Source organism: Bidens hawaiensis, unplaced genomic scaffold (genome assembly GCF_021521415.1).
Source record: "Bidens hawaiensis isolate Kalapana, Puna unplaced genomic scaffold, B.hawaiensis_p1.1 tig00011228_1, whole genome shotgun sequence".
Taxonomy (NCBI): Eukaryota; Viridiplantae; Streptophyta; class Magnoliopsida; order Asterales; family Asteraceae; genus Bidens; species Bidens hawaiensis.
This window is the reverse complement of record NW_027491873.1, coordinates 516,345-534,042: the sequence shown is the minus strand read 5'-3', so window position 1 is coordinate 534,042 and position 17,698 is coordinate 516,345. Positions and strand designations below refer to the sequence as shown.

The following is a 17,698-nucleotide window of genomic DNA, read 5'->3' as shown; positions in this document are numbered from 1 at the left end:
ATGTAGTTCAACATTGCAAATCCGACAACTGGATGCCAGAAGAAGCTCGAAATTGACGATGACCAGAAGCTGTAAGACATCGATTTTGTTTTTAACTCATTTTCATATTATTCAGCTTGCCGTACTGCGTATATATTAGGTTTAATTTGAAGCTCTAGATATAGATAGTTGCTTACTCTTTTGAGCTATTAACGTTATAAACTTGTTCAGTTAATTTTTTCGGTTATTGGTTTTATTGATAACTAGAATCAAATTTGTGCCAAATTTTTTTTACTTCGAAGCTCATGAAATAGATGAACAAATACATAAAATGAAGGTATAAGTAGTAAATACATTAAGTAAATACACACACACACACGAGATGGTGGTTTAAAACATGAAATACAAAAATGAAGGTATATAAGCTAGAAATATATGAAAATTTGAATGGCTAGGTTTGGTTAACTCAGGGTACAAAAAATAACCAACACTCGATTTTTGGCTAATTTGGTTATCAGTTAGTTTTGTTGTTTTTTTGGTTTGGTTATTGCTTACTCTTAGCTAGTAGTTAGCAACTGATGCCATTTAGATTTTTGTGATTAAAATTACTGTTAGCTTTTTTGATATAATTTATGATTTGATTGTTATATAGAAGTTTTAAAATTTTGTGTGTATTTCATGCTTTATACAAGGAATCAAACAGTAAAGGTTTTGATTGTAATTGACATAGTTGTTTTTCCATTCGTTTTTTGTACAGTTTCAACTGTAAGGTTACATGTTGACATCGTATACAATTCAAATAAGTAGTTTATATGATATTTTGGCTATATTTATACTTCTGCTGTTTTGTTTTTAAAATATTTATACTTTTAGTTTTACGCTGTTTTGTTTTTAAAATTACTCACCAACCATTTTTTGGGACTCAAAAGTCAGCAAGGAAGCTAATTGTTGTGTTTATTACATTACTTTTGCAGTCGTGCTTTTTTCGACAAGAGGATTTCTCAGGAAGTCAACGGAGATGCACTTGGGGAGTTAGTTTCTACATTGTCTCTGTATCTTTTAACAACACCATTATCCAATTTTCTTCTAAAATTAAATTTGCTTGTTCATATTTGTTTTGATAACAGGAATTCAAGGGCTATGTGTTCAAGATCATGGGTGGGTGTGACAAACAAGGCTTCCCAATGAAGCAGGGAGTGTTAACTCCAGGACGTGTTCGTCTTTTACTTGTTCGAGGTCAGTTAACGACAACTTCCAACATGCCTTTCTATATATTATCACGTTTTATAACAATTATACGTTTTGTTTTGTCAGGTACTCCATGCTTCAGAGGTTATGGAAGGCGTAACGGTGAGCGAAGAAGGAAGTCTGTTCGTGGATGCATTGTGAGCCAAGACCTTTCAGTTTTGAACTTGGTCATTGTCAAGAAGGGTGAAAATGACCTTCCAGGATTAACTGATGTTGAGAAGCCAAGAATGAGAGGTCCCAAAAGAGCTTCAAAGATCAGGAAGCTTTTCAACCTTTCTAAGGAAGATGATGTGAGGAAGTATGTCAACACCTACAGGCGTACCTTCACAAACAAAGCTGGTTAGTTTGATTTTTTTTTTCAGTTGTCTTTTATAGTACTGACTTGTTGGGTCGAGCCAGCTAACGGGTTGGTTTTGTAATTGTTATTATAGGTAAGGAAGTGAGCAAGGCACCTAAGATTCAGAGGTTGGTGACACCATTGACTTTGCAAAGGAAGAGGGCGAGAATTGCTGACAAGAAGAAGAGGATTGCCAAGGCTAAATCTGAGGCTGCTGAATACCAGAAGCTGCTTGCAACAAGGTTGAAGGAGCAAAGGGAAAGGAGAAGCGAGAGTTTGGCAAAGAAGAGGTCTAGGCTGTCTGCTGCTTCTAAACCCTCTATTGCTGCATAGGTTGCTGTTAAGGGGTATTGAGTCCGTTTTAAGGTGTTAAGTCTTGATGCTTTTGCTAGTAATGATTGAGACATTGGTTTTGATTTGATACATTTTTGTTATATGTTTGCTTGTTCAACTGATTTCTCCCATTAAAGTTTTTTGAAGTTTATGTTTTGTTTTATGCATCGTTTTATTTTGTTGTGTTTTACATGTTTATAAAATTGTCATTTTAGATATTTAGGTTATTGTTGCCTCCATGATTACGAAAGCAATAGAGATCTGATTTGTTCAATAGCTCATTACAAGCAACGTTGAAGCGATATGATTATTGTCCATCACCACCCACTGTCCGCCACCCACCACCACCACCGTTAACCACCCACCACCACCATTGTCCATCACCACCATCACCCCTGTCGGCCACAACCACCGTCCACTACCAACACCATCCACCTCCATCCACCGTCCGTCGCCGCCACCACCCATTGTCGGCCACCATCATCGTCCGCCACCCACCGTTCACCGCCTACCATAATCGTCTACCACCACCCGCTTCCAAAGTTCGTCACCACTACCAATTATTTTAGTAGTCTACAAACGTTAAATGACTTTTATCTACTGTAATATATATGATAAGTAACTAATTTTCAGCTTATGCAGACGATTTCCAATTTATAAAACAAACAGTATTATATTTTCAGATTGAAGACCTTCAGACTACATCTTCAGTTACAGATATTAAATCAGATGAAATAAGATTGCAGATAATTTTTGTCTTAAAAAACAAACAACACCGTAGTGTCTGAACAAATAAATTATATACAATGGTATTCAAAATAACTAGGCTGATAGCCTGAGTGGGTCGGTCTGTGTCACAGGTCAGTTGTCATTGGCGTTGAAATGGGTTTTATGTAAATCGAGTTTAAGAAAAAAAAATGTCTTTTTTGGGGTAAAAAAGGACATCTCAATATGGCATCAATTTATTCGGGTCAAAAACAAGTTGTTTTGAAAAAAAAACATGTCTGGGTGTGTATGTTTTGGCAAAATAATGGATTAAGTTAACGAGTCACTCTAGAACACTTATCTTACCAAGTTGAGTATCTCCAAATAATACCCGTTTCGACCCCGTTGACTGATTAAACTGACCAAGTTAACATATACATATACATAAAAGTAATATTAGTGTTCCAAACTTCGAGTGTTGTTTGGTTTGGTTGCTAATAGGGATGACAATGGAAGTATTGCTAATTCCAGTCCCATATGGGGTTGTAAAATCGTGTCTAATACCCGGCCTACTACTCGCCGGGTATTTGTCGAGTAATTGCCTATCGATTATCAGCCATATCCATTAGTTTGTTAAAAGAAAAAAATCTCCATTAGAATATCCAAGTGCCTTTTTTACTTATTTTCATATAAAATATTACAAATATATGGTTTAGATCAAATACAAATTAAATTTACATGTTAATCGTGAAAATAGAGTAGCGTAATTATATATACAATAGAGGTGCCCAAAAAAACCGGTTCTGGACCCCGACGGTTTCTACCCAGAACCAGACTCGACCCTACCCTACCTGCGCGTACCGACTTGACTTTGGATTTCTCCCCGGAATTGTACCCGAAACCAGAACCGACCTGGACCCGCTGGAACGGAAACGGATATACCCTGTCAAAACCCAACACTACCCTACCGAAACCCGAAAAAAAAAGGGTCAAATTAATATGAATGCATGTTACACTACATACATATAAAGTTTATCATATATAAATAATTTCATTATCGTTGTTATATAAATTTATTTATATTCATTGTAACTTATAAAATTTAAATAATATCATTAAATACTTATCCTAAAAGAAAAAAAACTATTTTTTTTTCATAGAATGACACTACTAAAATGGAGCATTATCCGATAAAGGTTAAGAAAAAACAAAAAAGTTTTGAAGTTTATGTTTCGGTTATATATAGTTTAGTAAAAGGGAATGTGTTTTTAGGTAATCGAGACGGGTATCTCCTAATTTCATAGACCCGTAATTGTCCATACCCAGGATAAATCTGAAATGAATCACATACCCGACGCAATATCCGTCGAGCTTCTGGTAACTCATCGAGATCTCGGGTTGTTTCCTCATCCTAGTTTGCTAAATAATATCGGCAATGCGAGATTTAAAATGAGTCTCAGTCTCTGACTCTGTCTATCAAACAAGTAATGGGTTGTGTTGTGTCCATAAAAACCCAAAAGAAAAAGAGAGAGGTAGAAGCCCAATGGGCCAAACAAACAATAATAAATGGCATCAATCAGTTTGTTCAGAAACCCTAGTCCTTATTCCTCTATTCTAGCAGCAGGTGTTTGATTATCATCCTCACGGCGGCCTGAAGATGAAGGTACTCGTCATCTCTAACCCTAATTCTAATTTATAATATCATCAAATGCATAAACATCATTTTTCAGTAGATTAATGGATTTTAATTGTGATATGTGTAGTTCAACATTGCAAATCCGACAACTGGATGCCAGAAGAAGCTCGAAATTGATGATGACCAAAAGCTGTAAGACATTGATTCTGTTGTTAATTTATTTATATATGTGTTTTTTGTTATAAAGTTTACCTGTTTGATTTTGTGTTGTTTATTGTTATCCGTTCGGTTTTGTGATGTTATAGGTTTGATTTGAAGCTTTTGATATAGAAAGCTGCTTATTCTTGCGTGTTTTTATTTTGTATTACACTTATCAACTTGTTTAGCACAGTGTTTAGCACTAGGCCTTTTGATTCCAAATGAGTGCATTTCTTTCTGTGATAGCTCTGAACTCGTGCTTGCTGCCAGTAGCAAGTAACTGTTGTGTCGTCTAGGCCTTTAAACGTGTGTATAGATTTTTGTTGTAAATGATAGTTTCTGGTTACCAATTGCAATTAAACAATTTGGGTTTCGAATAAATGTTTTCTAAATTATTTTACATTTAGTTTATTTTCAGTTTCAACTATTAGCTTACAACCTTACTTGTAGACATTATATTATATGCATTTTAAATATGTTGCTTTTTTATGATGTTTTGGCTATATAGTTCATGTTGTAGTTTTACGTTTACATGTTTTAAAGTTAATGTTTCTTTCGAAAGTGCTTAATAACTACATATTGTTTTATTCATTTACCCTAACTAAATTTATGTTTTTGACATTGTTTTTACAGTCGTGCATTTTTTGACAAGAGGATTTCTCAGGAAGTCAGTGGAGATGCACTTGGAGAGGTAGCTTTTAACGTCATCATTGTATCTGCTATTACTTTCATCTCTAATTTCCTTAATAATTAGTTTTAATTTTTTATTGTAATTTGTTTTTTATAACAGGAGTTCAAGGGCTACGTGTTCAAGATCATGGGAGGTTGTGACAAGCAAGGCTTCCCAATGAAGCAGGGAGTGTTAACTCCAGGACGTGTTCGTCTTTTACTTGTTCGAGGTTAGTTAGGAACAACTATTTATAATGTAGGTTTCTATATCTTGTTAACTTATTAACAGCCTTAAGTTTTGTTTTTTAGGTACTCCATGCTTCAGAGGTTACGGAAGGCGTAACGGTGAACGCAGAAGGAAGTCTGTTCGTGGATGCATTGTGAGCCAAGATCTTTCTGTTTTGAACTTGGTCATTGTCAAGAAGGGTGAAAATGACCTTCCGGGATTGACCGATGTTGAGAAGCCAAGAATGAGAGGTCCCAAAAGAGCTTCAAAGATCAGGAAGCTTTTCAACCTTTCTAAGGAAGATGATGTCAGGAAGTATGTCAACACCTACAGACGTACTTTCACAAACAAAGCTGGTTAGTTAGATCATTTTTTCAGTTGTCTTTTTCAGTATTGACTTGTTGTGGAAAGTAAAATAGCGGGTCGGTTTTGAATTTGTTATTACAGGTAAGGAAGTGAGCAAGGCACCTAAGATTCAGAGGTTGGTGACACCTTTGACTTTGCAAAGGAAGAGGGCGAGAATTGCCGACAAGAAGAAGAGGATTGCTAAGGCTAAATCTGAGGCTGCAGAATACCAGAAGCTTCTTGCAACAAGGTTGAAGGAGCAGAGGGAGAGGAGAAGTGAGAGTTTGGCAAAGAAGAGGTCCAGGTTGTCTGCCGCTTCTAAACCGTCTATTGCTGCTTAAACTCTTTTGCTGGTAGTGTTATGAACTCTGTTTCAGGGTATGCTTATGCTGATAATGAGTGAGACTTTTGTTTTGATACCTTTTTGTTATAAGTTTATTTGACTGATTTTCTCGTATTAAAGTTTTTGGGATTATGGTACTTTATGGCTTAATGTATTGTTTTTTTTATGATGTGTACGTCATAGTTTGACTTTTGAAGTCTTTTGTCTAGTTTTCTTCTACATGGAAGTGTTTCAAGTTTATGATTTAATTTTGAAGTCTCTCGGGTTGTTATAAATTTTATGTTCTCATCTTGGCTTTTAATGCCTACCATAATCTTTGTAGAACAAACAATGTTATTTTACAATTTTCATTAGCAGTCGTTTATTGTGCTTATATTTTAGCTTAAAGTTGGTACTTTGTCAATTATGTATAAACATGCATATAATTTGAGCTACCAAAAACATATTTAAAGCCTCTTGACTCATTTTATACACCCATAATTACATTTACATTCTCTCTATCATGAATCCTTTGTGTAGCCTGGTGTTCTTGCTATGATGCTAGCCACTCATCTGTAACATTGAGATTAGTCCTATTGAGGTTGGTAACATAGCAATTGACACTTTTTTTATATTTAGCATTGTCGATGATGGTTTAATCTGATTATCCATGTTTAGAGATTTGTTAAAAGAAAAAACACAGAATGAAATTTTTGATGTTCTCAGAAATGGAAGAGCTTTTATGTTTTTTGTAATGACTTTGATCTTGTTAATACTTTGTCCATGATTAAAAGAGCTTTTGATGTTATAATATTACTAACGAGTGTAGTGAGTGTCCACCCAAATTAAATTATCACAAGCCATTTCAATTTTCAAGCGGGGTTAAATACTAGTGTGGTTAACTCATTTTGACTGGTAACACAACCCGAATTCAAAATTCGATATAAATAAAATTAAACTATCGAACAAATCAGACTAACAAAACTCATGTACAACTGAAGATAATACTATGGCCAAATTTACGAAAAACACTCTTTTAGGATATGTAGCACTCCTGTCTTGACTAGAACGGTTAATAGACCTTTGAAATGACGCAAGTCGTTAAATTGAAGCAAGTTGGTAAGTTTGAGAAATATTCAGTTCTCGGCTCAATTTTGGCGGTTTAATAGTCTAGTTTGTGGTTTGAAACTTGTAATCGATCGTGTAAACCAAGGTGTAACCAAATTGACCGTTTACCATAAATTTTATTTTTAGAATATTGACTGTACTTAACCAACCTGACTGGTTCACTTTTGTGACTGTCAACCGTAGTCAACAGTACCCAAAATTTTCATTAGAATATATGTAATCTTTGATTCTAAAACATAACTCTGAATATCAATCAAATAGCATCTAAAACGCCCATCAATAACAACTGTGAACATACACAAACGGTATAATGGCTTGTGTTGTGTTCTGCAATAAACCATACAACAATGGAAGAATCTGGACCAAAAATACCAGCACCACCCGGAAACAAAAGTACAAAGAGAACAAATGATGTTTAACCCTCTTTCTTCCATACAACACCATATCTCCATAGATATATATAAATGACTCTTATGATCTACAACACATCGTCTTCTCCGGAATTACTTGTCCAGGACCCGGGACGATAATTTTCTTGCCAGCCAAAGAACCCGGGTTCTCATTTTGTTCCTCACCCGCAGCCAAACTTTTCTTGTTGACTATTCTGAAGATTTCATTCAAAACAGTCAAGAATGCCTCTTCTACATTTGTTGACTCGAGTGCAGATGTTTCAAGAAAGAATAATCCTTCCTTCCGAGCAAACTCATTGGCGTCCTCTGTGGGGACCGCCCGCTGGTCTTCCAGATCACGTTTGTTTCCAATTAAAATGATCACTATGTTTTTGTCTGCGTGGTTACGTAACTCTTCTAGCCACCGCGGTATGTGGTCAAATGTTTGGTGTTTGGTTATGTCATAAACCAACATGGCTCCCACTGCACCCCGGTAGTATGCACTTGTCACCGCTCTATACCTGCTCATTAACAAATTGAGAAACTTATATATATATACACATAATCAAAAACGAAAAAAAAATTGGAAGACCATAATAATAATTTTAAAGATAGGTGATATCATAATCAAGTTTAAAGTGTTTACAATCTACATAAGTACATATAGCCTAAAGACCATAATAACATATCTTATTGAAACTTTATCTAACAAGCTAAAATGAAAATAAAAGAAAATTGCATACCATTTTGGAAAATAAGTTTTTCTTTGTACGACCCTGACAATACATAAAACATAAGAGATAAAAATGGCAGTGGGAAGCTGATACATAAAACCCAGAGTACAATCCATCAACATAACATCCACAAACGGATCAATGATCATTGCACCACCATTCAATACATTGAAACAAGAAAACTTTAACGGTAGTTCCCAAATATTATGCAATCGAACTCGATTGCATAAAATGTGGAAATATTCGTTAATATGCTTCTAATTTCATTGTATTGGATGGTGGTGTGGTGGGGTGTAGATTACTGAGTCATTTGTCAATGCTATTTTGACTGATTGTAATATGAACTTCCTATTTCAAACCTCACAACACCATTTTTCTTCTATATTTCATATATTATCTTTTGGCCATTCAAAAAACAACCAACTTATGTTCCAATATGATGTGCATTTGAACATTACTCTTAAATCCGGACGCACCACCCGCCTTGAGTAATCCACAAATAACAACGAATCAAAGCACAAACATATTTAGGGATTCTTGCATTATAAACTCTATGAATCCACTACTCGCAAATCAACTAAAGATCTAGATCAACAAAACCACACATTAGTCGCAACAACAATGCTAAATCAAGTATAACCCACATTATATATATTACACAAACCCTAGAATCACAAGCTAAACTATGAATAAGTAAAATTATACCGTTCTTGACCGGCAGTGTCCCAGATCTGAGCTTTAACAGACTTGTGGTCAATAACGAGAGTTCGAGTCTGAAACTCAACACCGATTGTAGCTTTGGAGTCCAAACTGAACTCGTTTCTGGCGAATCGAGCCAGTATTTGTGACTTACCGACAGCAGAGTCTCCGATTAGGACCACTTTAAACACGTAGTCGATCTTCTGGCTGGGATCAGTGTATCCACCACCGGTAGCCATTGATGGATCTGTAGAATGTGCAGATCTTGGTAAATAATAATAATCAAAATGATTTAAAGTAGTGAGTGAGATATGTATCTGAAGATGTTGACATGCGGATGTTAGCTTCGCTTGTTTCTCGGACCTTTTAGATTTCGTGATCTTTCAATTTTTCATTTTTTAATAATATATTTTTTTTGTGATGTGAATGAGTAAACAATTGTGTGTTATGTTAGAAAGTTATCTGGTACAATTATTGTCAAAGGCAGCTTACGGTATAGTTTTATCGGGAATGTTCAAGATAAACTTTGAAGTTATCGTGAGCCCAGTTAAAACAACATAGTTTGTCCAAAGTGTGACAACGAGGCTCTCTAAAAGCTTAAACACACAAGAAAGTCACAATTCTAAAAAGACAAAACTGGGTTGTTCGCGAGTTGAATCAAACCGAGTGAGCATTGCCCGTGCTTAGCTCACTTACAAATTGAACTAAGGCGATTGGCTCATTTACAAACATAGAGAATATCGAACTGAGTATTTTTCAATCACACATTGAGCAATTTTCGAGTATTACTTGGTTTATTCACTTTAATAAAATTCAATAAGAAACAAGAAGTTGGAAATAATGTATCTATAAACAAACTAGTAACATTTAGACAAACGTATAGTAGCTTATAAATTTATGTAAGAGTAAAGTTTGAAGTTGAATATAATGCATATTCAACATCAAACTTGAAGCGAATAAATGGAACCATGAAAATGATAAAATAAGGGAAAATTTAAAAGGGTTTAAAAAATTTATTTATATGTATATGTATATGTGTGAGAGAGAGAGAGAGAAATTAATTCAAGCCAATCAAGCCGAACCAAACCGACCACACCTTTGCTCGTGCTTGGCTCGTTTACAAGCCGAACTGAGCCAATCGACTCATTTACAAACCAAGCCGAAATCAAGCGAGCGTTTTTCAAGCGAGCAACGAGTTGGTTTAACAACCCTAATCAAGAATAACAGTTGTGCGTTAGTAATAAAAACTAAATAAAATACATGGACATAAAGAATGCATACTACACTCAACTAGGACTGTTCAAAAAGCTTACGGCTCGAAGCTCGCTCGAAAAAAGCTCGGAGAAAGCTCGCTCGAAATCGGCTCAATTGTAAACTAGCCGAGCCTAGCTCGACTCGAGCTCGCTCGATTGGCTCAAACTATTTTATTTTAATTTATTATATATATATATATATATACATACATGCATATAATTATCAAGCACAATTATTTTAACACATGGGCTTTCCTTTAATCCAACCCAATTTCCTTTCACACTCCATAGTCCATATTCATAATTCCATATACTGAGTTGCCGAGAGATAAGATTTCATAGTTCACACACTCAATAATCAGTATACATTCCATTTCCATCCTAACCTTAGACGCTCATATTCACCTCCGCCGCCGCTCATATTCACCTCCGCCATCGGCCACCGCTCATCCTCAGCCATCGGCCACCAATTCTTTACTTAATTTTGTATTCGACGTATTTATTTAGTTTGTATTTGGTTGGTGTTTATCTCAACGCCATATTTATTTAGTTTAACTTGATAGTTGCATATAATAATTATTATTATTACAGGTAAACTCGAGTCAAATCGAGCCGAGCCAAGCCAGCTCGATTTAAGACCGAGCCGAGCTTGAGCTCATGTTTTTAGCTCGATTAAGAGTTCAAGCTCGAGCCGAGCCAGCTCGATTGAATATCAAGCCGAGCTTGAGCTTGCTTTGGCTCGGGCTCGGCTGAGCTAGTGAACAGGCCTAATGACTCAACCATAAATACGTATGGTTTAGTTGTGCATGGTTAGGTTAAAGTGGAACATTCATGCTTTGAAGCTTTCTATCTTCGGGTGATGTTGATATGAATAATAGGATGTAATTTGATGTGTTTTGTTGGTACTATTTAAACGGTAGTACATTTAAGATTCTTCGTCACTATGTGTTAAAATGGTGTATGTTAGAATGGACCGAGTTACAAAATTATATTAAATTTGGATTTAGGACCCCGTGCTACGCAACATGATTGTTGAATCGAACAAAAAACATAAGTAAAAACATTAAACCATAAACTCACTGCAAATCGATGCGAAGTCAGTCTGTATCAAGTGACGACATCGGAACTAAACAAAAGAAATAAACCCGTCAAGCCAAAATACAACAAATTATCATATGTGGAACCAAAAACACCGGCATGTTACTGCTACGAACCAACACAAATTCGGTTCGTATCAGCGGTACAAATTCGTATCATAAATTAGTAATCCAAAAATATATTTTAAAGGCAGGAAATGTATCAAACGTTAAAACGCGTATATAAAACCATGAGACGATGAAATATTTTTATTTCATGAAAAAAGTTTATGTCATTGTAAAGACAAACTATAAAAAATATGAAATCAAAGTTTAAGAAAATCGTTTAACCAACAAATAAAATATACAATGCCGACACTTGCCTAAATTTAGTGTTTAAAAATATAGTTTGCTAAATATTTTAATTAGTTCACAAAAAAATGTTTATAATAAAGGAAATAAGAACTATTATTTTTATTTATGGAATTATGATTAGTGAATTAGTGGTTATAATAATTAATAAAATGTTAATAAAAAAAGAAGAAATTAATAGTAATTTTGTGAGAGGGATTTAATCTCTTTTTTAATATATATAATAATTACAACAACTCTTAAAAAAATGACAAGGACTACAATAAATTATAACATGACTAACTAAAAATGCAAGCAACTAAACCACCATGGTAACTATTTTAACTTATTAAGTTTACGGGGTGTCAAATAATCAAACCTCATAATTCACGGGGCCACCAATTGGTGTAACCAAAGAGATTGAACTATTGCCTCACATTATGCATAAAACCTCGGGCATTCGGTATGATATGATTTTTGTTGAAATATCGTACAAGAATTACTCTTATACCATGTGTAGTCATAAGGCTCCACTACCAGGGGTTATGCGTCACGTGACGCCTAGTCAGAGTTATGGTTTTGTACAAAAACCGGCTGTAGTCATAACTCTCCACTACCAGGGGTTATGCGTCACGTGGCGCCCAGTCATTATTAATTTTATTTGTTTTTTTAAATACTAAATCATTTAAATAAATTAACATAAAATTAAAAATTACATTAAACTTCCAAATAAAAAATACATTAAACTAAATTAAAAAAATACATCAAATTAAAATAAAAAAACACAAATAAAACTAATAAAACTAAAACTCATTTATATTTCGCTCGTCGATTGACTTTTAGAGATTGGACTATCGGGTCGTCTTCGGATAACTCGTTTGATAAAATCTCAATGTCTTTGTCCATCTCATTCCTTCGAAGTAGGTCGACGGCGTCCAAATTTACTTGAAGTCGTTGAGTTCCAAGTTGGTGTAAATCTTGGAGTCGAGAGTTCATTAATTGGAATTGGCTTTCCAATTCGGGATTCGAACCCGTTTCTGACGACGAACCGGCCCCTTTCCCCTTTCCTTTGCCTTTGGTTCTTCTACCCCCCGGCCGAGGCATGTCGGTAGTATTCACGGGGTCATTATCGCTTAAGTTGAAGTTTTGAGCGTCGGAACGGGGCGTGTCTGGATCAACCGAAGATGATGTTTTAGACTTTTTTTTACGCGGACCACCTTCGCCTTCGGCTTCGGCTTCGGCATCCAACACCATGGCCCATTTTGGGTGATGCCTCAATAGGTCTTTCCAAATGCCAAAGTAGTTGAAGGTCCCGCCGACCTTATGTTGAAACTCAACCAACGCGTTATCCATGACTTCCGCGTCCGAGACACCGCTACTCCTAGTTCGTATCCGAGAGAAAACCGTATGGAAAGCCATGCATTTGGTGTTTATGTCGCCCCATTTCGACAGTAGCGAATCTTTTTCTCGACGCGAGTCCCCGCCAAGGTTGTGAAACCTCTCTATAATTTTGTGCCAAAATACCCCCGTTTTTTGATAGTTCGCTAAAAAAATAAAAACATTACAAGTTTAATGTTTGTTATAAGAAATTTAAAAAAATATATATGCATTTTAAAAACCTACCGCATTTGGCATCTTCCGATATTTGGCACCAAGCACGAGCACATAGTACGCACTCGTCGATACTCCACGCTATCACCGTCTTTTTAACCCGAGGTTCACCAGCGGGCTTCTTTGCGTGTTTTTCGAACGTCCGCGTTGGCTCGAACCGCCCTCGGGTTGTGTCTCCGGCACGAACTCGACCTCGGGTTGGGTCTCAGGGGCGGGTTGGGAACCCGAACCCGCAAAAATGTTTGTCATTGGGTTTTGGAAACCGGGCACCGCATTTGGCATAGAGCTTTGTTGAAGTGCAATGTACGCGGCCATTTGCGGGTCATACATTTGCGGGACGGGTACGGTTGGCGTCGGGGCGGTAGATTGGTTCGGTTGTGGATTTTGGTTGCCTTGACGGGCATATTGGCCGAAACCAAGAATATTTTGGTGGTTGTTTGGAAACATTTTGGTAGAAATATTTGTGTAAAAGATATAAATTGGTATAGAAGTAGAAGGAGTGTTTAAAAAAAATGAGTTTGGTTTGTTTATATAGTATAAATATAATTAATATATATATATATATATTTAAATCTCAACGGCTCCAAGACCCACCCACCCACCCCAACGGCTAGTTTTTTTGATTTCTGTGCCACCATGCGCGTTTTGTATACAACGCACCAAAAAAAAATTATCATAACGCAAGGGGGGCGGTGTACCCCGCGTTTTCACCCAAAACGCTAGCCACAACGCTAGCAGTACACATGGTCTTAGCATTCATAATGGAACAATGCCTCATGCCACCTAAGCTGAAAAGCCTCTGTCACACTATTACTGATAGGCGCTTTTTGAACGTTTTGGTCAAGAGTGTTGGGCCAAACATGATGCTAAGACCATGTGTAGTCATAAAGCTCCACTACCAGAGGTTATGCGCCACATGGCGCCCAGTCAGAGTTATGGTTTTGTACAAAAACAGGCTGTAGTCATAACTCTTCACTACCAGGGGTTATGCGCCACGTGGCGCCCAGTCATTATTAATTTTATTTGTTTTTTTAAATACTAAATCATTTAAATAAATTAACATAAAATTAAAAATTACATTAAACTTCCAAATAAAAAATACATTAAACTAAATTAAAAATTACATTGAACTTCCACGTAGCGCCATGAAATGTACGCAGCCATTTGCGGTTCATACATTTGCGGGACGTGTACGGTTGGCGTCGGGACGGTAGATTTGTTCGGTTGTGGATTTTGGTTGCCTTGATGGGCGTATTGGCCAAAACCGAGAATATTTTGGTTGTTGTTTGGAAACATTTTGGTAGAAATATTTATGTAAAAGATATAAATTGGTATAGAAGTAGAAGGAGTGTGTTAAAAAAAATGAGTTTGGTTTGTTTATATAGTATAAATATAATTAATATATATATATATATATATATATATATATATATATATATATATATATATATATATATATATATTTAAATCTCAACGGCTCCAACGGCTAGTTTTTTTGATTTCTGTGCCACCATGCGCATTTTGTATACAACGCACCAAAAAAAAAATATCATATCGCAGGGGGGCGGTGTACCCCCGCGTTTTCACCCAAAACGCTAGCCACAACGCTAGCAGTACACATGGTCTAACGTGGACTTTAGTTTTAACTATTCGTTTTTGGGTTAATGCAATCGTGCCACATCACCCAACCAAAGTTTCAATTATTTTATTATTATTAATATTATTATTATACATAATAAATAGAAAGTTTGGTGCCGTTAGTGTCTTATTAGCCACTTGGCGGCACTGAACTGGTCCATAAAGTTTGTTTCTGTTTTTTAGTTCAGTTATCGAAACGAATGTAACGAAAACCGAGCGAACGTCATTTTTTTGTGTTTTAGTTCCGGGATTAATAACAATCGACTTTTAACAACGCTCGTGTTTTACCGACTGACGTCACCCTTTGGTCCACCTCAACTTTTATACTTTTTTGTTTTATATTTGGTTTTAATTTCTGTATAATAACACACGTTGCCAAAACCGACCAAATTCGTGTCCACTTACTGGCTCAATGCTTGGGACCGACAACACTTGGGTTTACCACTGTACTTCGAGTTTTAATAACCTGCCCGGCGCAAGTTCAGTCAACGTAACGAACGTAATGAAAACCGAGCTAACGTCAATTTTTTTTTGTTTAAGTTCCAGGATCGACAACAATCGGCTTTTACCAACATTCGAGTTTTATCGGTTGACGTCACCATATTGGTCCATTTCAACTTTTATAGTTTTTTGTTTATATATTTGGTTTTAATTTCGGTACAATAACACAGGTCACCGAAACCGACAGAATTCGCGTCGACTTACTATCTCAACGCTCAGAATCGACAATACTTGGGTTTTACCACCGCCCGAAATTTAATAACCTGGTTGCGCCGGGTAAAAATCTAGTTACTATTTATATTTCAAGTGAAACAATTACACACTTTAGTGGTTTGAGATGTTCTTCCAAGTGAAATCTATGTGACAATGACATAGCGTTATATTTTCACCTTTTAGTAAAACCTCCATGCAAGCCTAATTAATCTTTACATCAATTATCATGTTATAAACTAGCAATTTAATCCGTTTGTTGAAAACTAAGTATGTGATATCGAATTGTGATAGTTGAACAAGTTTATTTGTTTCATACAGATATGATACTCTAATTATGTTGAAACAACTTTATAAAAATGAACTAGGGTGACACATAAACATGCCTACACGTTGAAGGCGGGCATAGGTTGCACTCCATGATTTTTATTTAATAGTATATATATGTATATAGGATTTAATCATGACCGTCCTGATGAGTCTTTCACACAATCCCACGATATAATTAATTTGGATAACTTGAGCCCCTAGTTCATTTGGATTACACAACCAACCTTCTTATTTGCAACTCATTTGTTAGTTTTATAATCATCAAATTTATGCAACCTTCACATGTGTCCCTAGCATCTTCCGATGTATAAAAAACTTAGTCACCAGGGGTTGCCTCATAGTTTTAATCGAGTGTGCACTCTACACCTTTTAACACGCATTGATGTATATTCAAGCTTTTTAATTGGTCCTAAATAGATCCAACTGAACTAGAGTGACATGGATGACATTAAGATTATCAGCATAATTTTGTGTTAACTTTATTTAATATACACTTTTATATTATCAGCCGGTTATGATGGTTTTGTATAAATTTTATTTAATACATGTTAGTAAAATTAAAAACACGTATTATTTGTAAGTCTTTATTGAACTAAAACAATATATTACAATTTGGTTTACTAATATATTGTTAGAATTTGTAAAAGAGAGTATTTAAATCGAATAAAAGTGATGATAAAAAAACATTGGCATGATAGATGATTTTAGCCATTTTAGGCCCATCATCTATTTCGGTCTTTCTAACATTGCTCGGAAATGTGAAAGTGAACATGTCATGTGTCCTATTTATGCCCATTAAAATAATAGTGGCCATGAAACCGGCTACACGCACCAAATTCGTACTTGTCTTTTGGCACTTGATAACCTCAACCCTCGATAATATTTGAATTATATACATACACACGCTAATGCAATTCAGGTTGTATATTGATACATACCACGTAAATAGGAAACAGGAAATATTTGATAACTTTAAGTAAATGTCACAATAAAACTAAAAATGAAAAAAAAAGAAGTTATTTTGTTTTATCATGTATCAAAACACTACACAAACTAACAAATATACAAGGTAAAATCTAACTCATGTGTCCTAAAACGTCGATCAACTTTGTTCCCCAAGGTTATTTAAGAGTTTAAGACCGATAGCTTTATCATTAACGAACGGCCTACTTTTACAAGTCAAGATATTAAGTTATTAACTTACAAAAAGATGAGAATGCAAAAACATTAATAGATTGAAAGAATAGCCTTTGGCTAACTTGAGAACGTGGAGATAAACTGTACTTTAGGTCAAACATCTCCCCACACCCCCCCCCCCCCTCCCCTTCAATAAAAATAATAATTTATTTTGCTTGTCATGTTAAGTCCCTTACAATGTTGAGACGTTACGGGCCTCATAACACAGCTCCAACCAACACGAAAATGTGTACTACTCTGATCATGCATGATAACGCCTACACACATTAATGAAATACGATTGATAGACAAATAACGTTTGCGTAGAATGCATTTACCATTCTTTAACGGGCTTACAATGTGGCATGTGAGCAAAACTAAATATACGGCATTGGGTAGCGTAGAATATGTGATTTGTTTTTAACATGAATGATTAAAGAAGTATAAACCATCTATAAAATGATTGTTTTAATTATTTTCTCTTAAAATAAAAATTTGTAAAAATGTATATTCAAATAAAAAAATTGTAAACTAGTATTAATTGTAAGAGATTAAAAGCTAAGGGTCAAGCTATTCTATAAAGAGGGACAAAAATGAAAAGAAT

General features: G+C 35.5%; 2 protein-coding genes and 1 pseudogene across 3 annotated transcripts; 2 read left to right on the top strand and 1 right to left on the bottom strand.

The window, feature by feature from the left end:
* Positions 1–2,060, top strand: LOC143537563 (small ribosomal subunit protein eS6-like; annotated as a pseudogene). Its single transcript, XR_013136077.1, has 5 exons — positions 1–71; positions 954–1,014; positions 1,107–1,215; positions 1,294–1,566; positions 1,659–2,060. The product of XR_013136077.1 is annotated as a small ribosomal subunit protein eS6-like (transcript).
* Positions 2,061–4,226: 2,166 nt separating this feature from the next.
* LOC143537562 (small ribosomal subunit protein eS6) lies at positions 4,227–6,185 on the top strand. Its single transcript, XM_077031310.1, has 6 exons — positions 4,227–4,265; positions 4,366–4,430; positions 5,070–5,127; positions 5,227–5,335; positions 5,415–5,687; positions 5,779–6,185. Exons 1-6 carry the CDS (start codon positions 4,260–4,262, stop codon positions 6,015–6,017), a joined length of 750 nt encoding a protein of 249 aa, XP_076887425.1. The 5' UTR covers positions 4,227–4,259; the 3' UTR covers positions 6,018–6,185.
* A 1,178-nt stretch (positions 6,186–7,363) lies between these two features.
* LOC143537539 (ras-related protein Rab11D-like) lies at positions 7,364–9,344 on the bottom strand. Its single transcript, XM_077031282.1, has 2 exons — positions 8,955–9,344; positions 7,364–8,036 (listed from the first exon to the last, which is right to left on the bottom strand). Exons 1-2 carry the CDS (start codon positions 9,185–9,187, stop codon positions 7,598–7,600), a joined length of 672 nt encoding a protein of 223 aa, XP_076887397.1. The 5' UTR covers positions 9,188–9,344; the 3' UTR covers positions 7,364–7,597.
* Positions 9,345–17,698: the final 8,354 nt, after the last annotated feature.

Coding starts and splice junctions, on each gene's coding strand:
- LOC143537562 (XM_077031310.1), top strand. Junction 5,128..5,226: donor GTGGAGATGCACTTGGAGAG/GTAGCTTTTAAC, acceptor TTTTTATAACAG/GAGTTCAAGGGCTACGTGTT. Junction 5,336..5,414: donor TCGTCTTTTACTTGTTCGAG/GTTAGTTAGGAA, acceptor TTTGTTTTTTAG/GTACTCCATGCTTCAGAGGT.
- LOC143537539 (XM_077031282.1), bottom strand. CDS start 9,187: ATGGCTACCGGTGGTGGATACACTGATCCCAGCCAGAAGATCGACTAC. Junction 8,037..8,954: donor GACACTGCCGGTCAAGAACG/GTATAATTTTAC, acceptor GTTAATGAGCAG/GTATAGAGCGGTGACAAGTG.